The sequence below is a fragment of the Bufo gargarizans genome, chromosome 5 (genome assembly GCF_014858855.1).
Source record: "Bufo gargarizans isolate SCDJY-AF-19 chromosome 5, ASM1485885v1, whole genome shotgun sequence".
NCBI lineage: Eukaryota > Metazoa > Chordata > Amphibia > Anura > Bufonidae > Bufo > Bufo gargarizans.
In genome coordinates, this window is record NC_058084.1 from 444757396 (window position 1) to 444785143 (window position 27748).

Consider the following 27748-nt stretch of genomic DNA (forward strand, 5'->3'; position numbering starts at 1 on the left):
GAGGTCACTGTGGAGGAATGCATAGTCTGATGTGACAATCCGGGGGTAGAGACCTTGTCAGTCATTCTGTTCGCTCTCGCCAATTAAGTAGCCCTTTGGGAACAAAAGCCTATTCGCATGACAGTTACTTGAAGGTGACCCGTCACCTTCCCCAACTGTGTAGTAACTACTTGCTTTTCTCATGTCAACATCTATTCTTAGGACTTTGTGGTGCCATGCCTTTATTATTCCTGCTAGAAGATATGAATAAATTGCTAGCGGTTTACAATGAAGGTCCAGATGGGTGTGTCCAGTTGGGGCGTGTCCCTGCACATTATCCAACCAGTGCTGCCAGTGTCAGCCTGTGCAGGGAGAATAAATTAAATCCACGGCACTCCAAAAGTTGATGCAAGATAAATAATCTCATTTCATTCTTAATAAACAGAATGCTGTTTAGTATACATCCAGTGCAAATTCATTTACATATAGTATTTATGCCATATCAGATAGAAAAATATCCCGAACGTTTCGGTCTGTGCGACCTTCTTCAGCGGGGTCTGAAGGCAGGGAGAGTATAGGCGTGTGCATTCTGTTTATTAAGAATTAAATGAGATTATTTATCTTGCATCAACTTTTGGAGTGCCGTGGATTTAATTTATACTGTCTAAACCACTCTCACAGGCACCCACACTGGATCCAAGGTGTGCAGAGTACATATTTATTCAATTATCTACAGCCTGTGCAGGGACACGCCCCCAACTGGTAATACCCATCTGGACCTTCATTGCAAACTGCTAGTAATTCATCCTTAACTTTTAAAGGAAATAAAGGAATAGTTAATCACAGAATCATAAGAATAGATGTTGCAGAATTGTTATTACATGTGGAATGCAAGTACTTACTAAAACAGACATGTCAGGAGAGGTGACAGCTCCTCTTTAAAAGTGTTGCCTGGTCATGCCTTTGTCTGGAAGGCAACCCCATTACTAGTTACAGTACTCTACTGTGATTATAGCTCTCTCGCTTCTAAGTCTTCAGGAATTTTCACCTAACACAATGGCTTAGTCACCTTATTTTTCTCCGAATTTTCGGCCACGGTCTTCAGATGAGTGCATAGGAATTTGAGAGTTTCATAGTGATGTTCTGGTAGATCAAGGATCTGAAAATAAAAGTAAAAAGTTGTCTGTCATGAGAGAAGGGGATGCAAACATTAATATGGTCACCACGGTCATGCTATAGGGACTGTGGGGTGAGAAATGAGAAGATATTTAGGACTTTACACCTGTGACTGATTGCATGCACATTTTGGCATGGATTCAGTGCCTAGTGTAATCGAATGTAATCTGCATCCTGATGAAAATAAATATGTTTTTGCAACCCCAGTTCACATGCGTGGGAAAAGTAGCATGCGGCACAGAATGTAATTTATTTTGGCCGGAAACCTCGAGCATTAGATCCATTGAATTCCAAAGTGTGGACATAGCATAATGATTATTATGGCTGTAAAAACGGTATGGGCTGATCCTCACCAATCTTTTCAGTAATACAAGTCTTTCCTTAGGGTCTTCTTTACGGTTGGCTTCAATGAAGTCATTGTATCTCTCTGAAAACAAAATACATACATCCACAGTTCAGAGCTGTAAATCCCCTGCATAGACCGTGTTAAATAATACAATTCTGCTCGTCTGTAGTCACCACTAGGGGGAGCTAACTGCATACTGTTTTCTTATTTGGTTAATTTGTGAAATATAGCTGTGTCATTATTAGGCCAGGTTCACGGGTGTTGCCGTTACTACTACAGGTTCTGCTCTCTGAAACCGCCGTGCCCTCTGCACTTTGACTGAGCAGGCAGTGTAAATATCATAACGCCTCGTCCTGTCAAAGTGGAGAGAACACATCATTTGCAGAGATCAGAGCCTCTAGGTGTAAAGGCAACGACCCCATTGCAACTAGAGGCTCAGTTTCATATATTTAAACTTCGTTTTTCTCAGCAATGCGGGCACATATGAACATGGGACCAACACGGATGTCTTCAGCTGCCGAGGGCACATGTAACAGGTCAGCCAATCTGCTGACAGATGCCCTCTAATCCTCTAAAGGTTAGGGCAGTTGAAGGAGCTGTACAGGCTTAGAACATGGCATGTGTTTTCCAGAAGCATCCCTGCACCACACCTGGGTTGTGCCCATTGGTATTGGGGCTCAGCTCTACTGAAGGGAATAGGTCTGAGCAGCAATACCACAGATGCTATAGACCGGTGGAGAGCTCATCAGCTTTCCAACATTGGCTTGTGTGTACGTGCTTGAGAGCACTGAATTAAGAAAGTATGGAATTATTTTTGAACGCCGCCTTAATGTACCTAAGCCTGAATAACCTGACTTAATCTGGTTGCAGCGAACAAGACGCAACCAAACTGCACTTAAGTGTTAGCAATAATTACTGCTTTAAAAAAGGTCAAGAGCTCCAGCTCTGTGCACAGCTCCTTGGACGTCTTCCAGGGCCAAACCCCCTGAACTCTTGCTCTTACACTCTTGGTTGTTTCCGTCAGGGACAAAGATTTTGAATTGAGCGGTCGGCTGCATGCACAAGCTTTGCGCTATTCATCTCCCTCTCTCTCCCCCCCCCCCACTCAGGATAGGTCATCAATATCAGATCGGCGGAGGGTCCAACACCCGGCACCCCCACCGATCAGTTGTATGAGGAGACGGTGTGCGCTGTATGCAGATGCCGTCTCCCTTCCTGTCCTCTGCCTGTGATCTTTGCCATAGACATAGCAGCAGATTAAGCATCTCTATATTAGCATGTACACGCATATCGCTGAGTAACTAATTTACAGCGTACCATATATACAATTTTAAGGGCTACATTCAAAACTCTTTGCTTTTTAACTTGGAAAGCCAAAACGCAAGTGTGAAAGTAGACCGTTTCGGAGATCCGTTCAGGGCTCTCACAAGCGGTCCAAAACGGATCAGTTTGCATTCTAATGTATTCTGAATGGAAAAGGATCCGCTCAGAATGCATCAGTTTGCCTCCGATCAGTCTCCATTCCGCTTTAGGGACGGACACCAAAATGCTGCTTGCAGCATTTTGGTGTCCGTCTGATGAAACTGAGCCAAACGGATCCGTCCTGGCACACAATGTAGTCAATGGGGGACGGATCAGTTTTCACTGACACAATCTGGCACAATAGAAAACGGATCCGTCCCCCATTGACTTTCAATGGTGTTCAAGACGGATCCGTCATTGGCTATGTTACAGATCATACAAACAGATCGGTTCTGAATGGATGCAGACGGTTGTATTAACTGAACGGATCAGTCCATGACGGATCCGCACAAAAAGCGAGTGCGAAAGTAGCCTTAGGTGTGACCTGCTAATGAATGGCCTGTATTTGCACCATACATGAGTTTGCATTAGAGAAGATGAAAGTGCAGATTTCTCATTTAAATACGCCACTCTTACGGTGTGAAAGTCACAAACTGTACAGTGGCGAATCTTTTAAAAACGCCTTCTCCGCTGGCCTCGTTAATTTCCAGAAAAGGGAGAGTGGCAAGGGGGGGGGGGGGGTAAAAACACTGAAATGTACGCCCATTGGTATAGGGACATAGGCTGCCGGTTGCTGCGCTTAATTTATTACGAGGCATAAACTTCATCAAAAATGAGGTGCAGCAGCCTGGTCATCATAGACTGGCATGCACTGCAGAGTGTTTCCGTAAGATCTTCCTCCTCTTACCATGCAATGAACCAGATGGTCCCAGGATACTCATTTTAACCTCTACACTGCTTTTCAGATATGAGCTAGATTCTTTATACCTGGCGATCAGATGTTATTGCCTGGGGAGATCATGTCTGGTCATATCTTTTTCATGCAGCGGCCTCTACAGGGGAAACGTAGCATTGCAAGCAGCAGCTCAAATGAATGGCTGTCCATGTAATACATAAACTGCTTCAGTCCTCCAGAGCAGGAAACACACTTCGTCAGTGGATAATCCCTTTGGTTCAGAGGGGAGTCACATGCAGGGCACCCTACTTCTATGCTGTCCATATAGTCCAATAGGGCATATGGAAAGGGACTGTCTTTGAGAGATGGTACCATTCAATGGTGGTACTAGATTTCTTACCATTAGTGAACAGAGGCTCTGGAAGCTTACGGAAAAAAGACTTCAGCAGACTGCTTATGACATTCAAATCCCGCCATTTCTATGGTACAAAAAGAAAGCAAGTGTTAAAAATAAGAACTTGCACTTATTCCATATTATGCTGACTCCAGAACAGGGTCTGACAAACATACATCATCTTCCAGATCAATGTCCGTAAATCCTTTGTTAAGCTCCTCCTGCATGCTGGCGATGGCTGCGTTATTCCCAGGGACTCTGTATATCCCAGTATTCTCCAGCCCTCTCTCTTCTACTAATTTACAGCATATATCCACAATCAACGGTATATACTAAAAATGAAGCAAAGACTCCATGTTAATGCTGAGATATCACCAGAGAGAAGTACTCTGCGGAGGCGAGAGGACATTGTCTTTACTTTATTGGTCTGAGCAGGAGGGCAGTCATCTAGACGGACGCCAAAGGTACCACCACCGGTCACCTTCTTCTTTCTCATGATGTTATTAATCCCTCGCCTCCACGTTCCTTTGTCTTTAGGTGGACTGGTCTCATCTTGGATAAAGAAGAAAAAAAAAAGAAAAAATTGTGAACTCAACTACCTTGTAAACTAACTCGTCTTTAAATGAGTCAGAAGATTAACAGGGGTATGGGTGAGTCAGAAGCATGCGAGGTCATGGGAGAGTGCGAAAGACTAGTCTCAGAACACAAGTACTTGTGTTCTATTTATTTTACTGTACATCACACAGATTAATATAGGAACACAGCAAAAAAAAAAGAAAAGTATATATATATTATAAACACACACAAAGTGTTAAAACAGGTGTGTACCAAGGGTGCTATTTTGTGTCTAGAGGCGCATTAACATCTTGTCCCTCTGATTTTATAAAATTTATACGCATTTCAGAACACAGCTCCTAGTGACTGTATTGCAGATTTGTAGGTGGTATAAACAATGAGATTTATACCCATTTTCAAACACCCTTGTAGGGCATTCTGAGTAAGGGCTCACGTACACAAACGCGTGCCACCTGTTCCGTGCATTGGGGACCCCAATGCATGTGCACCGTCCGTGTGGCTGGCGCAGACCCATTCAACTTGAATGGGTCCGTGATCTGTCCGCACTGCAGAAAAAAATAGAACAAGTTCTATTTTTTATGGTGCGAAGGCATGGAGAGAAACATGGGTCTGCATCCGTAATTAACGGCTGGGGTCTGTATATTGTGGTCCTGCCGTTTGCAGGCCTCAATACGGGCACCGGCCAACAATGTTTGTGTGCATGAGCCCTAAGGCTGCCGTCACACTTTTTTTTGTAAAGAAAAAATGTTAAAAGCCCAAAAGGCCAACCTAGTGCTGTTGTTGCGGTTATAAAATTGAGCACATGATGCCACTTGCATTTTGTCAAGCAGCACCTTGCTTAACCACCGGTTGGGTATGGTACTGAAGCCTGGCCATGCAAGTTAAAAGGAATGATCTGCAAGAATGGACATGCGTGACAATACTTCTGGAGCAGAAGGGGGTTTGAAAATGCATGTATAGATTGTGGTTCTGAACCTTTGAGAAGCCTGCGCTCCGACTCCTGCTTTGGGGAATGTGGACTCTGCAGTCTTGAATCTGTTCTATTATTGCGGATATTGGGGATACTGAGCGGCGGGCGGGCAGGTTTGGGAGATGGTTCAGCTTTGTTGTTGGAGGATCTGAAATAGAAAAAAGGTAATGAGGTCATTTTATACTTGGTAAGTAGACAAAATTAGGTCATCACAAAAGAGAAAAAAAGTTCAGATGACTTTGCTTACTTAATTGCTGTGTTGTAGTCCTTGCGCTTCCGCTGTTCTTCTATGAGGTCCCTGCTCGCCTGGTTAGTTTCCTAAATGGAGGGGGGGGAAAAGCTGTACTTACAAAGTCTTCACTTGTGATCACTATATCATTGGTAGTCAATACTAAGGAAGAACACAGGTGATCTGATCACTTCAACCTTAGGCTACATGTTTCAGTGTCCGTTCCCTTTTTTTTTTTTGCGGATAGGGCGTGGACCCATTCATTTCAATGGGTCAGCAAAAAATACAGACAGCACGCCGTGTGCTGTCCACATCCGTATGTCTGATCCGTAGCCCCGCAAAAAAAATAGAACATGTCCTATTCTTGTCTGTTTTAGGCATTGTTACAATGGATCCGCAGAAAAAACAAACAAAAAAAAAACGATGGCATCCGTTTTTTTTGCAGATCCGCAATTTGCAGACCACAAAACACATATGGTCGTGTGCATGTAGCCTTAGGCTGTGATTAAGAGCCCTATATTAGAGGTATAAGTCAGGAGGTGCTCCCTATGTATACCTCTGAGAGAAGGCCAAAAAGCATACCACCGAATAAACATACCGTCAGATAAGGCACCAATAGGCTACCATTGTAAAATAAAAATCCACAGTATCTAATTTCACTGTATACCAGAAGATATCTGCTCAAAAGAGGCAAAAACTACATTTTTGTGGTCTTGGTCAAGTTAATGGAGTCCTAAGGATAGGTTTGGGGCATATATTGAGAACATTTCCTCATGCCCTAGCACGATGTGAACAGAGTCTTAGCGCCTCAACATTATGTCATACGTGAAAGTGGGTTTGACCTAGAGAAGATTAGGGATCTCCGACAGACATAAATTTCAATGCAAAAGGCCAGTTTTTGCACTAGTTCCACACTATATGGATTCCATATGCCATAGCTTTTCTTAGGCTACTTTCTCGCTAGCGTTTACATTTTCCGGTATTGAGATCCGGCAGAGGATCTCAATATGGGAGAAAAGCACTTCCGTTTTGTCCCCATTCATTGTCAATGGGACAAAACGTAACTGAACAGAACGGAGTGCTCCAAAATACATTGCGTTCTCCTACTGGAAAGCAAACCGCAGCAAGCTGTCATGGGATGCGGAGCAAAACCAGCATAACCCACAATGCAAGTCAATGGGGACGGATCAGTTTTTTTCAGACAATAGAAAACGGATCTGTTCCCCATCAACTTTCAACGGTGTCCATGACGGATCCGCCATTGCTATGTTAAAGATAATACAACCGGATCCGTTCATAACAGATGCAAACGGTTGTATCATTAACGGAAGTGTTTTTGAAGATCCCTCCAAGATCAGGTAAAAACGCAAGTGTGAAAGTAGCCTTCGGCGCACTGGTTGGGCTTCTTTTCAAGCTCTTGAGACTGCACATACGTTTCCTGAGTAAAATGATAATACAAGGTGCACAGTACCTCATCGTTCTGGTTGCCATTATCGCGAATAACATTGATCCACGCCAACATTTCATCCCTGTCTTCAGCTTGGAAGAGATACTCCCGGTTGGAAGTGGTGACCCGAAAGACGTTCTTCCGCTTTGTTTCGCTGTACGATATATCGGCTAAACACCCGGTGATGTTTATTGGCTGTTCTTCTTCGGACTGAGAGGATAAATGCCCAGGCTGATCCTTCCTGTCCTTGTGCAGACACAGGGAATTGTTGCGTAAGACGACATACACTTGCTTCCAGGGCCTCATACTGCCACCGACTCTCTGGAAAGAACCATGTTACAATAGAGTTATTACACAGGGGATTCATGTATAGTGGATTTTGAAAATATTTCCAAATCTTTTCATCTGAGGCCAAATCCCCATTTCACACTATTTAAATTTAAGTTTAAGTCAAGTTTAAGTAAATTTAAGTCAACCAACGATGGACTATTGTGATTAATACTCTGTTCAGTCTGCATGCTCATTTTAAAGTGGCCAAACGCATAAGGCCTCATGCACACAACCATATTTTTGATTAGCATCCAATCCAAATTCTTTGTGGATCGGATGTGGACTTATTAATTTCAATGAGGACGCAAAAAATGCGGACAGTACACCGTGTGCTGTCTGAATCCCCCCCAAAAAACAAGGTGCTGACAAGGATAGGATAGTTCTATAGAAGGATAAGAAAAAAGGCAGCATGCATACATCACGGCCGTTGCCCAGTCATGCCCATATTGCTGCCCGCAATACACGGCCACTGGCTGTGTGCACCCCACATCACGGATGCGGACCCATTCCCAATCCGGAAAGTCTAGTGCGGAACGAAGGCACTACAGAGCGCTTCTGTGGGGTTTCTCTCCGTGCCTCCAAACCACAATAAAATCGATAATCATCTATGTTTTTTTGCGATGCAGACAGATCACGGACCCATTCAAGATGAATCAGTCTGGATGTTGTCTGTGCATTGGGGACCGCAAATTGCAATTCCCAATGCACGGAATGGCTGTGTGCATGAGCTCTTAGAAAAGAGTTACTGATGCATGGATTCCCTACCTTTCCTTTATCAGTGATGAGCTGCCGGAAGTACAAATAACCTTCCTTGTTTGAGTCGATGAATACGTCTGAGGAAGAATCTTTTCTGGACTCCGAGTCCTCGGAAGACTGTAGGCTCGATGGAACCTGAAAGAGATCCCATGTTTAGTACAACCGTCCTTGTGTTAGGAACCCTAGTTATGCCTAAGGGTTCAGCTATGGCTATCAAGGATCGCAGTGGGATTGCAATGTAGTTGTGCTATCATATAAAGGTGACGGGACCGGGAAATTGCAAAAAATCCAACACTGCTGGATTTTTGCAATTCTGGGGTTACAGCTGCTCCACACGTGTGAGTTGTGCCGAGACCCCAATTAATTTCAATGCTAGCAGTGCTACTCTGACCACAGCTGTCGAGCGACCATGTAGCTGAACCCCAATTGTGGCGGGTGTATTTTTAAAAGATTTCTCCAGGTTTACAAAGTCCTTTTTTCTCCCAGAATCAGCGCCACTCATGTCCATAGGTTGTGTTTAGCATTGCAGCTCAACCACATTTGCTTTAATGCAGATAAGCAGCAATCCCAAGCAGAGCCCATAGACCAGATTTATAGAAAAAAATAAAGAAAAAAAACAGAAGACAACCCTTTATCATCATGTCTATTGAATTGCTCTTACAGCACCACATGCACCTATGCTGTAAACGCCTAGCAGTAGAACCATGAGGTGCAGAGGTAACATCCATGTGAATGTAGGTAGGAATCCTGGGCATTTCCCCTTACAGAGGACATTTTTTTTTTTTCTATAGAAAATCAATAGCTCCTATCATGCAGTAACGACCCTGTCCATACTTTCCTATGGGACACTAGGTGTGGCGTCAGCACATCTTGGATGATTTACCATGGTGGTCAGATTAATTGTAAAAGCGTATACTAAAAATACTCATGCCTATGTGATTTGTGATATACAGCAATTCTATTACATAGTGTACAACCGGCAATAAAGGACAATAAATGTCCGTCATCTGGGAATAGTGCGCACTGGAATGCATAAAGCAACCTCATTTACATCACACAAGATCACAGTGCATATAACAGCCCTTCAAAGAAACACCATAAATCCAAGATTAAAAGGGATTTCCATCTTATAAAAGATGGCATATCGCTAGGATAATATGATCGGTGGGGGTCTGAACCTCTGGGATCTCCACTGGTCTGGAGAATAACCTGATCATGGTCTTCATCTGCAGTGGTCTAGCCAGGGAAACCGCAGCGCACCTCTACTCAAGGGCATAGGTCCGGCTGCCGTTCCACGCACAGCTCTGCAGGCAAAAATAAGGAAGGGGCCACGGTGCTGAAGGAGCGCTACAGCCCCTTCATTCCCAGAGGTTTGACCCCCTCTGATCATAGTGATATGCCATCACCTAATGATGAGGTTATGTTCATATGCATAGTCGGAATCCTCCTGTATTCTGCCTTCACGCTGAGGACACTTCCAGATGTAGAATCCAAGACGAGGAGCCACACGTGGATTTGTCATCTTGCATGGGGCCAATACCCACTCGGCTCGACAAACTGCATATCCAGCAGCAGATATCCGAGGCTCAGCCTTGGATTTCTGTCCCAAATTCTGCGGTGGATTATTCCGTCTTGTGAACGCACCCTTAAGGTGTTCTCACGTGATGTGATGACATCTTACCAGTTGCATGGTTCCAACCACAGAGCACGAGCAATGTGATGTTTGTAACACTGCGTGGTATGATCTGAATACTTCCAAGAACCATCTCGAGAAGCTCAGACACAATCTAACAACACACGTATGGGCTTGGCAGGCAAGCTGCACACCTATTAAGATGTCTGTGAAGGCAGAAGACGTCTACACGCAGCATATCGGAAAGCGGCCATGAATATGTATGTAATTTGTATAGAACGAGTCGTGCAAAACAGACCTTTATGCCTTTCAAGCTGGATACATGCTTCAGAGCTCTGCTGAAGAGGGGAAAACAGGAACATAATTATCAGCCAATCTGTTACTTGAGGAAACCTGTGATAAGGAGCGAGGGTTTACTGCCACTTACGCCTTCCCTTCCTCCTTGTAGTCATCCAGTCCTTCATCGCATGATTTAGACCTTTCGGTCTTTGAAGCGGAATGGACTTCAAGAGCACTGGGCCTGGAAGGCTCTGGAATGAAATGAATAGGGTTATGGTATAGTTTGCATACCCCTCACATAATATACAGATGTAGCAGAGCCAAACGCATTTCTTTTGTGCCTCATTGGTTCAGAGACCCCCACTAATATTTATCAGTCACAACCAGCTCATACTGAACGCCTGTAAATCTCCAGTGTGCTCCCCCTAGTGGAAGTTGCAAGTAATCAGACGTTTAAAGGGGTTGTCCGACACCAAAACCAAATTTTACTTGTGGCCAGAAAAGTGTTTAAAATAAAGAAAATACAGCAAGTGGCACATGACCACGGAGCCTCTGTGGTCACACGTCGCTTGCGGACATATCAACGCTGAGAAGTGAATAGCTGCACGTGACCACAGAGAGGATGCCATCTTTCCAGTCTGCTACGGACCAAAAGAAGCGGGGAGGAGATTTGTAACTGGAACAGAGCGACAGTGGATAGGTTAGTGGATGTTTCTTTAAATTAAAATGGATTCTGGGTTCAGACAATTACTTTAACAGAGTATTCCGGTTACCGTATGTAACTATCTCCTATTCACAGGATAGGGAATAACTATTAGATCGTGGTGATCCTACCGCTGGGATCCGCATTGATCATGAGAATGGGGGCCCTGTACCCCCTGAAATGACTGGAGCAGCTGGTCGGGCATGCACTTGGCCGCTCTATTTCTATGGGAGTTCCGGAGATAGCCGAGTACAGCGCTCACCTATCTCCAAGACAGAATTCTGAAGCAATATCCTACCCTAACCAATTCTACGGAAACCATTTGACTTGGACTGACAAAAATATGGCTACCTTTATTACGTAGCAAGTTGACTTCTGCACATCTCCTGTTTAACATTTTTTATTATAAGGGTTTTGCCTTAGTTCTGACCACTAGGTGGCGATGCTATATTCATGCACGTTTCTCTTTGGTATTTAGAATATGCTACTCAAAAAATAAAAATTATTATGACTTTTTAATGCAATGGAGCTTCGCTGCAATACACTGATGCACACGCAATAACTATAGTGGACGAGATGAACGATCAATACAAGTAAAGAATCAAAAGTTACCGTGCTCGTGAGAGTGGAGTCGGCGTAATGAAGGTGCAGTAGATATGGGGCTGGGAGGAACAGTCAGGATGGTAGGAAGCGGCTGCTGCACAGATGTGGAGATCACAGCAGAGGCAGGAATGTTTGCTATCTCATGGTCTATACTGGGACTGGTCGGCTCATCTGCAAGGGGGAGAAAAGAAAACATTCCAGAGAATTACTATTACCATATCAAGGTTTCTTTACATTACAGCAGATTTAAGAAAAACTCTAAAATATATAATAAAATATGGTCAAAATACAATCTATAAGAAACTAAGCATAAAATACAGCAAAACAACAAAAACAGGCTAAAGAAAGTGCAGAGATTAGAGGACTGCAAGCTCGTACTGAGGCTCTCCAGCGGCTGAAGAAACTCCATGTCCTTCTCGATATACCTAGAGAAACATATGCACTTTAAGAAATGCCTACCCTCCCACACACAAATTCTTTAGTATTCAATTGCATAATGTCTCCTAATATTGTATTTCACATTTTTCTTGGTTATTTTGGCATTCAAATGAGGGCGCAGATGTTGGGGGACAAGGAATAGCGGCAGTCATCAGACAGTCCCTGAACGGCCGATCTACATCTGCAATTTTTCCTTACGTCTGGTAATGTATTGGCTAGTCAGTGATTGGACCAAGTTGGACCATAACAGTTGGCACGGAAATGGATTGGATACGTTAAAAGGGGGTGACCGATCCCGTGCTCTGACGCTCGCCAGGTCCCCATTGGTCTCTACTTTCTGGTGTCTCTTGACACAAAGAAAATGGCCAACCAACCAGTAGCTGAGGTGGGTCACCGTTCTGGCCAGCAATGGGCTAAGTGGTCATTTACGGTGTGTCAAAAAGCACCATGAAGTGACACCAGCGGGGGTTGGAGGGGGCAGGACGACCCAATTTACACAACTGTTTTTGTAAAGAGTCCCCAAATTATAAGCTGAGTGATTGTGTAGCGTAAGGGGAGGACGGGGGGTATAAGGAAAAAGGTTTACTCCAACAATCAGTAGATACCTGAACGGGAGCATGGGGGACACCCATCACAGGGCATATGCTTCCCATGTAATGCAGAGGCTCCAAACAGTGAGGACGCCTTTTGTAGCACCTTCCTCTGAGCGACAGTGAGTGGGCCAAAACCCCTCTTCTCTATTGATTTAAGGGAATTGCCTAAATAGGGATTGCCTAAAATTACTTGATGCTAGGGTCATGAATAGAGCCTCCAAGATAAATTATATAGGCAGCATCCGAGGAACTCACTGATTTGGGATGAGCCCTACAAACCTCAGCATAGCTGTAAAAAGAGACAACGCCTTAATATAATAAAGCAGACTAGCAACAGCCTCCTGACCGAAGAACATCTCCAATAAAGCTATAAAAAAAACAAAAGGTCCAAGTGCTCGAAGGTCATCATACCACTGCCATCTTCTATTAACACTTCGTAGAAGTCCTGACAGTCCAAGCATGTCCAGCAAACGCCGGTTTCGACAGCCAGAAGTGCCATGGTGTCAAACACTTATTCTTCAACCCACAGGCAGAACGACAGCCATAAAGTGCCATAACACACCGGGCCAGAGCCGCTTCATGTAATGGGCTAGATTACTGCACCAACATAAAAGTAGAACAAGAGGCAATAAAAGGACGAAAAGCTCAATGCAAGCTTCCCAGCTCATTCGAGGTGATTTCATCTTTGTGTGCAAGGCTTCACATCCAGTCCCGGGAATATTAACAAGCAAACTTTTGTTCTGGCCTCTGGTAGGGATGCATTGTGCTCCCCCCTCCCCCTTCCCTTTAGCAGATCACAAGTAGCTCTGTTTAAAGCGGCAATATAATGGTGCACTGCGGACTGTAGCACAAGTTGGTACAAAAGCTGGACTCGAGGAATGAAGTTAATATGTGCATCTCCCAAAAAAATTCCCACCAATTTATCGTTGAATGATAACCACACACTTGAATCAGTAAGTCAGAAACCGGTCCGACAAGTCTAGAAACGTATGACTTTACTGCATCTACAAATCCGACACTAATGACGGTAAAATGTTCAACAGGAAGAGAAGTCTTACATATTCACTTAAAGGGGTTCTCTGGGAATTAAGAAAATTAAAATACTTAAGTATTACTTCATTATAAATATATTCCCAAATATCTTACATTAGTTATAATGGCTAATTTTGTCTGGAGAGCAATCATTAAGAGAAACAAAATGGCTGCTGTCCAATTAGTACACACAAAACCGGTCCTAATCACACAGCAGGACAAGTTACTTCACAACACTGAGGTAAAGAGCTGCCTCATCCTCCTCTCTGCTCTGCTTGTCAGGGATTATGATCCTGAATACAGTTTAATACGATATTTAGCTGAATCTTTGTGGGAATGGAGTTTGAGGAGATATGAAGTACAGAGAGGACAGACTGTGGTAATGGAGACTGCATACAAGTGTTGCTGCTTATTAGCCACATCTGCTCAAGAACTCAGTTCTAACAGATTCAGCTAAAGATCTTATCTTTATTCAGGATCATAATCCCCGACAAGTAGAGCAGAGAGGAGGATGAGGCAGCTCTTTACCTCAGTGTTGTGAAGTACTTTGTCCTCCTGTGTGATTAGGACAGGTTTTGTGTGTGCTAATAGGACAGCGGCCATTTTGTTTCTCCTAATCATTGCTCCCTAGACAAAACGAGCCATTATAACTAATGAAAGGTATTTGGGAACCTAGTTATGATAAAGTAATATTTACGCATTTTCATTTTCTTAATTCCCAGAGAACCCCTTTAACCACTTCAGCCCCGCTAGCTGAAACCCCCTTCATGACCAGAGCACTTTTTACACTTCGGCACTACACTACTTTCACAGTTTATCGCTCGGTCATGCAACTTACCACCCAAATGAATTTTACCTCCTTTTCTTCTCACTAATAGAGCTTTCATTGGGTGGTATTTTATTGCTGCTGACATTTTTACTTTTTTTGTTATCAAAATGTAACGATTTTTTTGCAAAAAAATGACATTTTTCACTTTCAGCTGTAAAATTTTGCAAAAAAAACGACATCCATATATACATTTTTCGCTAAATTTATTGTTCTACATGTCTTTGATAAAAAAAAAAATGTTTGGGCAAAAAAAAAAAAATGGTTTGGGTAAAAGTTATAGCGTTTACAAACTATGGTACAAAAATGTGAATTTCCGCTTTTTGAAGCAGCTCTGACTTTCTGAGCACCTGTCATCTTTCCTGAGGTTCTACAATGCCCAGACAGTAGAAAAACCCCACAAATGACCCCATTTCAGAAAGAAGACACCCTAAGGTATTCGCTGATGGGCATAGTGAGTTCATAGAACTTTTTATTTTTTGTCACAAGTTAGCGGAAAATGATGATTATTTTTATTTTTATTTTTTTCTTACAAAGTCTCATATTCCACTAACTTGCGACAAAAAATAAAAAATTCTAGGAACTCGCCATGCCCCTCACGGAATACCTCAGGGTGTCTTATTTCCAAAATGGGGTCACTTGTGGCGTAGTTATACTGCCCTGGCAATTTAGGGGCCCAAATGTGTGAGAAGAACTTTGCAATCAAAATGTGTAAAAAATGACCGGTGAAATCCGAAAGGTGCACTTTGGAATATGTGCCCCTTTGCCCACCTTGGCTGCAAAAAAGTGTCACACATCTGGTATCGCCGTACTCAGGAGAAGTTGGGGAATGTGTTTTGGGGTGTCATTTTACATATACCCATGCTGGGTGAGAGAAATATCTTGGCAAAAGACAACTTTTCCAATTTTTTTATACAAAGTTGGCATTTGACCAAGATATTTTTCTCACCCAGCATGGGTATATGTAAAATGACACCCCAAAACACATTGCTCAACTTCTCCTGAGTACGGCGATACCACATGTGTGACACTTTTTTGCAGCCAAGGTGGGCAAAGGGGCACATATTCCAAAGTGCACCTTTCGGATTTCGCAGGCCATTTTTTACACATTTTGATTGCAAAGTACTTCTTACACATTTGGGCCCCTAAATTGCCAGGGCAGTATAACTACGCCACAAGTGACCCCATTTTGGAAAGAAGACACCCCAAGGTATTTCGTGAGGGGCACGGCGAGTTCCTAGAATTTTTAATTTTTTGTCGCAAGTTAGTGGAATATGAGACTTTGTAAGGAAAAAAGAAAAAAAAAGAAAAATCATAATTTTCCGCTAACTTGTGACAAAAAATAAAAAATTCTAGGAACTCGCCGTGCCCCTCACGGAATACCTTGGGGTGTCTTCTTTCCAAAATGGGGTCACTTGTGGCGTAGTTATACTGCCCTGGCAATTTAGGGGCCCAAATGTGTAAGAAGTACCTTGCAATCAAAATCTGTAAAAAATGGCCTGCGAAATCCGAAAGGTGCACTTTGGAATATGTGCCCCTTTGCCCACCTTGGCTGCAAAAAAATGTCACACATCTGGTATCGCCGTACTTAGGATAAGTTGGGGAATGTGTTTTGGGGTGTCATTTTACATATACCCATGCTGGGTGAGAGAAATATCTTGGCAAAAGACAACTTTTCCCATTTTTTTTATACAAAGTTGGCATTTGACCAAGATATTTATCTCACCCAGCATGGGTATATGTAAAATGACACCCCAAAACACATTCCCCAACTTCTCCTGAGTACGGCGATACCACATGTGTGACACTTTTTTGCAGCCTAGATGCGCAAAGGTGCCCAAATTCCTTTTAGGAGGGCATTTTTAGACATTTGGATCCCAGACTTCTTCTCACACTTTCGGGCCCCTAAAAAGACAGGGCAGTATAAATACCCCACATGTGACCCGATTTTGGAAAGAAGACACCCCAAGGTATTCCGTGAGGGGCATGGCGAGTTCATCGAAATTTTTTATTTTTTTGCATAAGTTAGCGGATATTGATTTTTTTTGTTTTTTTCTCACAAAGTCTCACTTTCCGCTAACTTAGGACAAAAATTTCAATCTTTCATGGACTCAATATGCCCCTCACGGAATACCTTGGGGTGTCTTCTTTCCGAAATGGGGTCACATGTGGGGTATTTATACTGCCCTGGCTTTTTAGGGGCCCTAAAGCGTGAGAAGAAGTCTGGAATATAAATGTCTAAAAATGTTTACGCATTTGGATTCCGTGAGGGGTATGGCGAGATCATGTGAGATTTTATTTTTTGACACAAGTTAGTGGAATATGAGACTTAGTAAGAAAAAACCAAAACAAAAAACAAACAAAAAATTTCCGCTAACTTGGGCCAAAAAAATGTCTGAATGGAGCCTTACAGGGGGGGGTGATCAATGACAGGGGGGTGATCACCCATATAGACTCCCGGATCACCCCCCCCCTGTAAGGCTCCATTCAGACGTCCGTATGATTTTTACGGATCCATGGATCGGATCCGCAAAACACATGCGGACGTCTGAATGGAGCCTTACAGGGGGGTGATCAATGACAGGGGGGTGATCACCCATATAGACTCCCTGATCACCCCCCTGTCATTGATCACCCCCTTGTAAGGCTCCATTCAGACGTCCGTATGATTTTTACGGATCCATGGATACATGGATCGGATCCGCAAAACACATGCGGACGTCTGAATGGAGCCTTACAGGGGGGTGATCAATGACAGGGGGTGATCAGGGTGATCACCCCCCTGTCATTGATCACCCCCCTGTAAGGCTCCATTCAGACGTCCGTATGATTTTTACGGATCCATGGATACATGGATCGGATCCGCAAAACACATGCGGACGTCTGAATGGAGCCTTACAGGGGGGTTATCAAAGACAGGGGGTGATCAGGATGATCACCCCCCTGTCACTGATCACCCCCCCCCTGGAAGGCTCCATACAGACGTCCGTATGATTTTTACGGATCCATGGATCGGATCCGCAAAACACATGCGGACGTCTGAATGGAGCCTTACAGGGGGGTTATCAATGACAGGGGGTGATCAGGATGATCACCCCCCTGTCACTGATCACCCCCCCTGTAAGGCTCCATTCAGACGTCCGTATGATTTTTACGGATCCATGGATCGGATCCGCAAAACACATGCGGACGTCTGAATGGAGCCTTACAGGGGGGTGATCAATGACAGGGGGTGATCAGGATAATCACCCCCCCTGTAAGGCTCCATTCAGACGTCCGTATGATTTTTACGGATCCATGGATCGGATCCGCAAAACACATGCGGACGTCTGAATGGAGCCTTACAGGGGGGTGATCAATGACAGGGGGGTGATCAGGGAGTGTATATGGGTGATCACCCGCCTGTCATTGATCACCCCCCTGTAAGGCTCCATTCAGACGTCCGCATGTGTTTTGCGGATCCGATCCATGTATCCATGGATCCGTAAAAATCATGCGGACGTCTGAATGGAGCCTTACAGGGGGGTGATCAATGACAGGGGGTGATCAGGGAGTGTATATGGGTGATCACCCACCTGTCATTGATCACCCCCCTGTAAGGCTCCATTCAGACGTCCGCATGTGTTTTGCGGATCCGATCCATGTATCCATGGATCCGTAAAAATCATACGGACGTCTGAATGGAGCCTTACAGGGGGGTGATCAATGACAGGGGGGTGATCAATGACAGGGGGTGATCAGGGAGTGTATATGGGTGATCACCCGCCTGTCATTGATCACCCCCCTGTAAGGCTCCATTCAGACGTCCGCATGTGTTTTGCGGATCCGATCCATGTATCCGTGGATCCGTAAAAATCATACGGACGTCTGAACGGAGCCTGACAGGGGGGTGATCAATGACAGGGGGTGATCAATGACAGGGGGGTGATCAGGGAGTTTATATGGGGTGATCATGGGTGATCAGGGGTTCATAAAGGGTTAATAAGTGACGGGGGGGGGGGTGTAGTGTAGTGTAGTGTTTGGTGCGACTTTACTGAGCCTACCTGAGTCCTCTGGTGGTCGATCCTAACAAAAGGGACCACCAGAGGACCAGGTAGCAGGTATATTAGACGCTGTTATCAAAACAGCGTCTAATATACCTGTAAGGGGTTAAAAAAATCAGATCTCCAGCCTGCCAGCGAACGATCGCCGCTGGCAGGCTGGAGATCCACTCGCTTACCTTCCGTTCCTGTGAGCGCGCGCGCTGTGAGCGCGCGCCTGTGTGCGCGCGTTCACAGGAAATCCCGGCCCTCGCGAGATGACGCGTATATGCGTCGTCGTGCGCAGGGCTGCCGCCTCCGGACCGCACATCTGCGTTAGGCGGTCCGGAGGCGGTTAAAGAGGTTGTATAAAGGTCTGATTTCCTTCACCCGTTTCAAGGGAAAAATGTAAAGTAAAGATTTTTTTTTTTAAAACTAAACAACCCCTTTCAGTAAGATTTCGTTTAGACAAGGCAATTGGCAGAAAGGATTCCATCAGTCCCAGACTTGATTCCAAGTTGTTGTCCATTTAACTAATGTAACCATGATAACTTATCTGAATGCACTAATAATCGCACCTGTTAAAGGGGTTCTTTTTGGAAATGCCCTTGTGCGTCATTAGATTGATGGTGTATGAAATAGGGCAACTAATAGAAGACAAACCTCTCGCTCTGTCGGGCCTGTTGCATGCCAAACCAATAGTTTTTTCACGGGCAACATAAAATGTGTAATCAGGAATGTGTTACCATCTGCGTCACCCCCACAACAGTTCATTTTTGGGTGGACAGTTTAACAAAAATGTATAACGGCTGGTTTCACACAGGCGTTGCGGGAAAATGCGATTTTTCTGTGCGAGTGCAAAACATTGTAATGCGTTTTGCACTCGCGTGAGAAAAATCACAGAAGTCCGGGCTTAGGATCGGTGTTCTGTAGACTATTATTTTCCCTTATAACATGGTTATAAGGGAAAATAAAAGCATTCTGAATACAGAATGCATAGTAAAATAGCGCTGGAGGGGTTAATTTTTTTTTTTTTTAACTCACCTTAATCCACTTGATCGCGCAGCCGACATCTCCTTCCGTCTTCATCTTAGCTGTGTGCAGTAACAGGACCTGTGGTGATGTCACTCCGGTCATCACATGATCCATCACATGATCTTTTACCATGGTGATGGATCATGTGATGGACCATGTGATGACCGGAGTGACGTCACCACAGGTCCTGTTACTGCACACAGCTAAGATGAAGACAGAAGGAGATGCCGGCTGTGCGATCAAGTGGATTAAGGTGAGTTAAATTTTATTTTTTTAACCCCTCCAGCGCTATTTTACTATGCATTCTGATCGGGTCTCCATCCTGATAGTCTCCTAGCAACCGTGCGTGAAAATCGCACCGCATCCGCACTTGCTTGCGGATGCTTGCGATTTTCACGCAACCCCATTCATTTCTATGGGGCCTGCGTTACGTGAAAAACGCAGAATATAGAACATGCTGTGATTTTCACGCAACGTACAAATGATGCGTGAAAATCACCGCTCATGTGAACAGCCCCATAGAAATGAATGGGTCGGAGTTCAGTGCGGGTGCAATGCGTTCAACTCACGCATCGCATCCGCGCGGAATACTCGCCCGTGTGAAAGGGGCCTAACAGTGCTTCATCTAAACTTAAAGGGGTTGTCACACGAAAACTATTCTACAGTTTTCAAACCAGCACCTGGATCTGAATACATCTGTAATTGCATGTATTTGTATAGCTACTGATTTATTCATTAAAATGTATTCGAATAGTGCCACTTAATTTCTTATTTCTTTGTCCTGCTCACTGAGAAGGTCGCACATGCTCAGTTTTATCCTTCAGCTGCCTCCTGGGTTGTGATAGGGAGAGCTGAGACACGCCCCCTGAGCTGTGATAGGGAGAGCTGAGACACGCCCCCCTGAGCTGTCAGCTTGATCTAAATATAGCAGAGCAATGATTGGGGAGATCTCTGGATCCATGTGAGGTACAGGGCTGGTTCTAGCTTTGTTAGATTGTCATGGACTATATGATGTCTGATTTTCATTTTTAAAATTATACATGAGATAAAAACTGGTTAAAAGTTAGAGGGGTTATGTTCTGATTGTAATTTTTTTATTCTATTCTCAATACATGGTTATGGGGGCAGCCGTGTTGTACAGGTTTCTATTGACCATGTGTCTTTTACAGCAGACACTTAGAACATAGTAGTCAGGAGATTACTCATTTGTCGTCATTTATCAACCTTCTATGCCGGAAAACGATTGTAAAAATGTTACAAACCTTAGGTTTGCCCACTTGTAAATAGCGTTTACGCAAAAGTTTTGTGCAAATCGAGTTTGTACACTGTCTTCACCACTTGCCAAAAAGGAGGAGTAGCGTGGGTCCGTAGATTTATCATCACTTACGGCAGTAAATGATGAGGGAAATCTATTCCAGCTGTGAGCTCGCACAGATTTCATTCTAGGCGCACGCACTGCCAGGGGATGGACTGCAGTTATGATGAGGCGTTTCACAAATTAAGTGCATCCTCTAGAGGCACCGGGGGGGGATATCAAAGCTCTTAGTAAATGTCCCCAATTGACTTCTATGAGAATGTGTTGTGGGCATGCTAAGTGATCTCTGCAGAAGTCATTGTGTAGGGAGGGGGATTAGATAAACTGTGATCATCATCTATTGTGAATGGCATAATCCTGTGATATATATTTAGTGTTATTCCCTAAATGGAAACCAAAAAAAGTTCATTAAAACTTGATTTAAGAGATCATTTTATAATGACAGAGCTCCAAGTAAATGGTTTCATTCTAGTCTCCAAAAATTTCTAAGCAGGACTTGAGGCTATGTCTGCTCCCTACTTCCTTCTTATCCATATTCTAGGCTCCTGGTTTACCAACATGGTGTCCCCCTGTAGAAAAACACCACGTCCCTCCTAAGGGTAGCCTGTTTAAAATTCAGGAACTACTACAATATTGTACCTGAGGTGTCACAAAGTCAGGAATGTAGTGTTAAAAAAATTAAATAAATTTATGAAGGGTGTCAATGGCCATTAATGTATAGTCATCAATGACCATGCAGGAGAAGCATACGAGCTCCTTCTTTCCTGTCTGTAATGTTTTATTTTCTTACATCGTAAACGTGCACAAAAATAGTTATGATTAATGGGGTTTTTTCTGTCGTTGTCTACCTGATGACGTTCAGACCTGGCTGCAGGAAAGTGACTCAATGTCCCGCAGACATAAACAAGGTGTGGAGGGAGATTAACCTCGTCACACACGGAGCAGAGGTCTAGGATTTATCTCGCGGTGTCAGATTTATGGGGTGCAGTCTCGAAAAATGTCTAAAAACATCCACCTTCTAGGATACGAACGTTCTAATATCTGATGTTGGAATAGACTGCTTGCAATAGGAGGTGATTGTAGGAAATTGGTAAATAAACTGCAGGAGACTTACTAAGGTAATGTGTCAATTCTGTAACAACTAATGCAAAAAAACTGGGGTACATACATTAGACCACCTTTTTTTATTTATATGTTTTTAACAGTTTTTGCACCTCACTAAACAAGGGAGGTTATCTGGATGAAAGGGGTGAGGGCTTAAAGGGGTAGTGCATATTTGGGGGTGATTTTTTGGCCAACTTCCCCCTCCTGGGCAAGACCTGCAAAGGGAACCATCCTTACCTTCTTCCTGATGCTGCCTCCCAGCTCCCGTGTGGTTCCATTTTGACACCGCTGCAGCGACCCACTCCCCTTATGTTATGACAAATGGTCATGTGACGCTAGGGGAGAAGGTCACTGCTGCAGCCAAAGTAGTTTGGAGGGACCCGACCGGAGCGGCTGAGGTCGGAGAGTGCAGGAGCCAGAGGACGGTCTGCCCAGGAGGGAAAGCGTTTGCAACTCCCCCCTCCCCAACCACTTTGGTGCAAGTCTAGACTGCAAATTTAGCCCCACTGTCCCCCATAGCTTGTGTCTAAAAAAAGATACAGTGGTGGTGGGAATACAATGGAGACAAACAATCGGACGAACGACTTTTATCCTTGGATACGGACAATCATTGCCCCATGTAAAACCGTAAACCAGAGCCAATCTGCTAGATCGTTGATCGGCACTGGTTGTGGGCAGAATATCTGCCTATATAAATGAACCCTTAAAGGGGTTGTCCACTTTCCAGTGTGGACAACTTCAATCTCAGACCGAGGGTCCTCCCTCCTAGCAGACCATTATATAAATGCCCTATGGGGCACCCAACATAACCACTGCAACCAGTGTCCAAGTTCGGCAACCAGTCAGAGCCACATGAACTGGTAACCGGAGTCTTCACAAACAGTAGATGTAAGCTTAGAGTGCATATAAATGACAAAGTACACATACATTTCTGCATCTTCTCTCTGTAAAATACTTTCTAGACGACAACCTCCTAAGACAAACACAATGGAAATGACACTGTGCAAAGTAAACACCTCTGCGTTGACACGGAGAAGGGAGGTGCAATATTTATTCTAATGGGAGATGGCAAAATCGTGTTAAGTGCCCTAGCTCTACGGAATAAAAGTAAGACGCTGAGCGGGTCTTCTGGATACACAATGCCCTTTGATTTGGTACTACACATGGTGGGGGGTATTTACCGATAGAGATCACCAGAGAGGTGCAGGTGGTACTGCAGTGATGGGACCAGGCCAACTGCAAAAAAGGGCCACACACCTGCCTGTCACCTATCTCCCAGGACTACTTCAGACCGCTGGGGGTCCAGTCACTGTTCCCGAGAACTGGAGGTCCCTAAGCAGTACTGTGCATGCGAGTCCACCTCTCCATCTCACTTCTATGAGCTCACCATCAGACCCCCCAGAAATCAGACATTACTTACCCTGTGGAGAGGTGATAAATGCTCTTTGTGGGATAACTCTTCAATGTATGGGCCACTGTGCATGGAAAGGTAAGAAGATAATCTTTTGCTGCATTTTGATCATGTTATTCATCTCTCGCCCTCCACAAAAGCTCCTCAAATGCCAACCATATACTTTGGTACAGACTGAGCATAGGTGATGTGGGATGAAGTTCGGGTGACTAAAAGTCCTGCCTCTCTGTACTGAACCAAAGCAAATTCTCAAGTCTTTTCTAGACTCCCACTTTGTATGGCACTAGAAAGATTGGTTGGATAATCAATACTGGCCTCCAGTACACACCTTCAACTTGGCTAATCGATTCCTGAATAACCAACAGGTCTGCTCACCCATCTAGTTGCTTACATAGGCAGTTAGCAAGATAATGATGCTTAGATATGTGTCTATCAGGAGCCTGTGAAAGTTGGGAGAGTACCCTGGTGGAAAAAGTAATGGTGGCCATATTGGTTGTGACCTTGATTTTTTTTTTTTCAGGAATCCGCTAACCAAGAAGACCTCGAAGAGGAAATTTTAGCTGCTAGAGAGAAGTTGACAATTCCAGGACTTGGGCTGTACTTCGTTTTGGTCTTTATTTTAAGGGCTAAAGCTCTTTAATGTTCTGCAGATGTGGAAAAAATAATAGGAAACGCTGTTATAAGAGACTGTATATATGTAGACGTCTGTCCCTGAGGGCTCTTGAAGAACATAAAGGTCATATGAGTTTCTTGTGACCAAGGGATGAGCAAGTGTCCTACAGTCGGCTGCAGATGTTCACCAGAGGTTTGAGAGTCACATCTACAAACAAGATGGAGCAGTTTAGGTCGTGAGAAGCCCTGGCAAAGCAGTTTCTCCCGCCTGACACGGCCTAATATCAAAACGTGAAAAAAAAAAAAAAAATAGGTGAACAGGCTACAACAACGTAAAAATGAAAATACACACCCCAGGAACTTAAAATTCAGTGTAGGGAAAAAAAATAAAGGTCCATATTCCCGACTACCGTAGATGCAAATTTTTCCAATTATTCATGTTGGTGACTAATTAAACCTGTTTCTCCACTTAGTTCATGCAAACCTTTTTTTTTTTTTTAATAGTCTCTCTTTGCTGTATCGACTCAAGCAATTTTAGTTGGAGGGGCATGTAGCAATATACAGAGGTAAAAGAAATGGTGGATGACCATACACAGAAGAACCTGCTGATTTCAGAGGGATTGGCTGATCATAAGACGTATGGTGGTGCCCTGATGGCGGAAGGGTTGGGCATGCTGGGATTTCTCGGTCTGATCCATTTGTTCAGAAGGGAGATAAGCAGCTGCCTGTGTTCTCTGTGTGTACATATGGCCAGCCTACCCTGACACTTTGGAGGGAACATCTACCTCTAGGTTCAGGCATCCTGTCAGAACTAAAGGGTTATACTGGCACTATAAAAAAGAAATGTAAGTAGCTTACACCTCGCCAAGGTTCCTGCTGCGTTTATCTGCAGTTAACATGTGAATACCCATGCCCCACCCATACATGGCACAATGATATGGGTTCTATTCACCTGAAGGGGGCCCAATATATAAAATGTATTTTTCTTCTCCGCTACGTTATTACACATAGCCACACAAAGTATACAGCAAAAAAATAAAAAAAATAAAAATACTGCTCAGTATTTTATTTTTAAACAGGAAGACATCTGACTATATGTCTCGTGGAGATATTTTACAGCTTTCCTTCAGAGGTATACTTCAGGAGGCCCTTCTGACATACACCTCTGATGTAGGCTTTAAAACGTGATGGGAACAGAGCCCGAAATGCTTCATAAACAAGTTTCCAGGTAGCAAAAGATGATAAAGAAAATACAATAAAAAAACGAAACAAAACATTTTTTGCACTATAAGACGCACCCTCCTCAAAGGTAGAGAGAAAATGTCAGCGCGTCTTATGGGGCAAATACCTCCATTATGGAAGCGCTGATTAGTACGAGGACCGGAAAGCAGTAATGCAGCGCTCCCCGGGCTCTGTACTCGCCTCTTTCAGGTCCTTGGCCGCTTGCTGTGTTGTGACTGCGCACAGCGAAGAAGGAGGGAGCTGGATCCTAGGAGCTGCATCTGGAGCAGGAGGAGAGTTGATTTTATTTTATTTGCTCAGAGCATGGGGCTCTAAGGTCTGGGGGTCATTCACTTTGGCGGTCTGATCTGAGGTCTGAATGGGTGTGTGTGTGGGGGGGGGGGTTATTCATATTGGGGCTCTTAACTGAGGTCTGATTAAGGTTCATTCACATTGAGGTCTGATTGGGGATCTGATTAACATTAACATTGGTTTTCTATTCTGAGGTCTAATGAAAAATATTTTTCTTATTCCCCTCCAAAAGCTAGGTGTGTCTTATAGTGCGAAAAATATGGTATATACATTTACACACTGTAAAAAAATAAATACACACCCCCCCCCCCCACACACACACACACACAAACTCTATTTCATATTTTCTGTCTATATAGTCAATGGCAAACACCGACTTATTCCCCTCTAGCTAATGTGCTGCTTTCACTCTACATCAAAGTCAACACAAACTATACATTACGAGGGAAGACAAGAGGTTAACCCGCTGAACCAGTCATCGCTTTCCGTTTGTACAAGTGAGTGGCATCCCATCAGTGAGAGTGAATTCACCTTTATCTCCTATGGCCCGGAGCCAGAACGTTGCGGAGCAGACCTGGCCCACATCCCTGCCCGTCACACACAATAAATATTTCTCCCTAAACAAAGTCAAACCCTATTTTTTTACGCAATGTTTTATATCTCTGTGCAACCGCACAAGCCTGTGCAGGTCAAGTGGTGCAATATGGAGGAACCCAAGCTAAAACTGTAACAGACGTGCGCCGTGTCCACGTGATCATCAGCAGTGCTCTACCGTCTACGGACCGTACTACGAAGTACCTGACATTTTCAGACTTCTGACACGTCATAGCTACAGGTCAGTAGTTCTGACGGGTAGGTTCTGGGTGCGGAGAGTCCCACCATTTGCAAAAACAAGGGCAGTATTTAGCATAGAGGTACATTTAAAATATGGATACCAGCAGTGTGCACCCCACACTTTTCTCAGCGTCTATTGTAGAATTGCCTATTACTGTCTGCAAAACGGATGTGCTTATAGTTTGCGGTTCGGCCACGCGGATGCAGACAGCCCGGGTCTGGGTCCACAAACCTGTTCTTAGGGACCTAATGGCAACAACATCAGTGCATAGCCAACCTTACCACCAAAACTATCCATAACTCAGCCGAGAAAGGCACATGAATAAGTATACGGATTAGGGCTCATACACACAAACGTATTTTCTTTCCGTGTCACTTCAGTTTTTTTTTGCGGAAGTTTCTGTGTGCATTCCGTTTCCGTATGTCTGTTCCGCAAAAAAATAGAACATGTCCTATTATTGTCTGCATTATGAACAAGGATAGGACTGTTCCATTAAAGGGGTTTTCTCAACACGCTATTTGATACATACCTGGTCCCGGCGCGCCGTCCACTTCCTGGTTTCGGCGCTTGGCAGGGGGCGGCCTCCATCTTCATTGATGTCTTCTCCCGGCCGGGCCGTGCGCTGTACTGAACGCGCATGCCGAGTCCGCGCATGCGCCCTGGTGACTTCTTCCTGGCCAGTATAGTATACTTGCCAAGAAGAAGTCACCAGGGCGCATGCGCGGACTCGGCATGCGCGTTCAGTACAGCGCGCGGCCGGCCGAAGAAAATAAGTAGTCTGCGCACGCGCGGCCACCGCGATTCCTGAGAAGAGCGGTGGCCGTAACCAGGGGAGACGGAAGACAACAGTCAGGTAAGTATAGGTTTATTTTTTTTCTAAGGGGGTGGGAATTTGTTAATAAAATATATTTAGAAAAATGATCACTGTTAAATCATTAACAGATTCATTAAGATGATAATACCCCTTTAAGGGCCAGCTGTTCTGGAATGGAATGCACACGGATTTCAGCAGTATTTTTTGCGGACCGCAAAATACATACGTTCGTGTGCATGAGGCCTTATACACGCGGCAGCTGCTACACCAAAACGTAGCCAAAAAACACTGAATGTCAATTCCACCTCTGCTACATCCGTACAAAAAGCATGTATTATTTTACCCATGAACACTGCATAACCAAGACATACGTGATAAACGAGTTAATGTGTAGGATGAACAATTGAGGCTGACGTGGTAAGACGCCCGCATGGTGATACACACACTCGTAATAAGCAGCGCTCACGACTAGTAAAACACACAGAAATAAAGCACAGTGTGGGCTGAAACACGGCACGGTACCGTAGAAGACCCTTCAGAAACGTCTCCTGAAATGACTGCAA

The 27748-nt window shown here is 44.2% G+C and overlaps 1 protein-coding gene across 1 annotated transcript in view; it reads right to left on the minus strand.

Moving 5' to 3' along the window:
* The window catches only part of ARHGAP21 (Rho GTPase activating protein 21), a 149284-nt gene that overhangs the window by 13961 nt on the left and 107575 nt on the right, over nucleotides 1-27748 (minus strand). The window contains 12 exon segments of the mRNA XM_044295259.1: nucleotides 1049-1138; nucleotides 1509-1582; nucleotides 4099-4177; nucleotides 4269-4424; nucleotides 4511-4644; nucleotides 5644-5786; nucleotides 5886-5956; nucleotides 7339-7635; nucleotides 8410-8535; nucleotides 10332-10368; nucleotides 10461-10563; nucleotides 11628-11789. Coding sequence (XP_044151194.1) covers nucleotides 1049-1138; nucleotides 1509-1582; nucleotides 4099-4177; nucleotides 4269-4424; nucleotides 4511-4644; nucleotides 5644-5786; nucleotides 5886-5956; nucleotides 7339-7635; nucleotides 8410-8535; nucleotides 10332-10368; nucleotides 10461-10563; nucleotides 11628-11789 — 1472 coding nt within the window.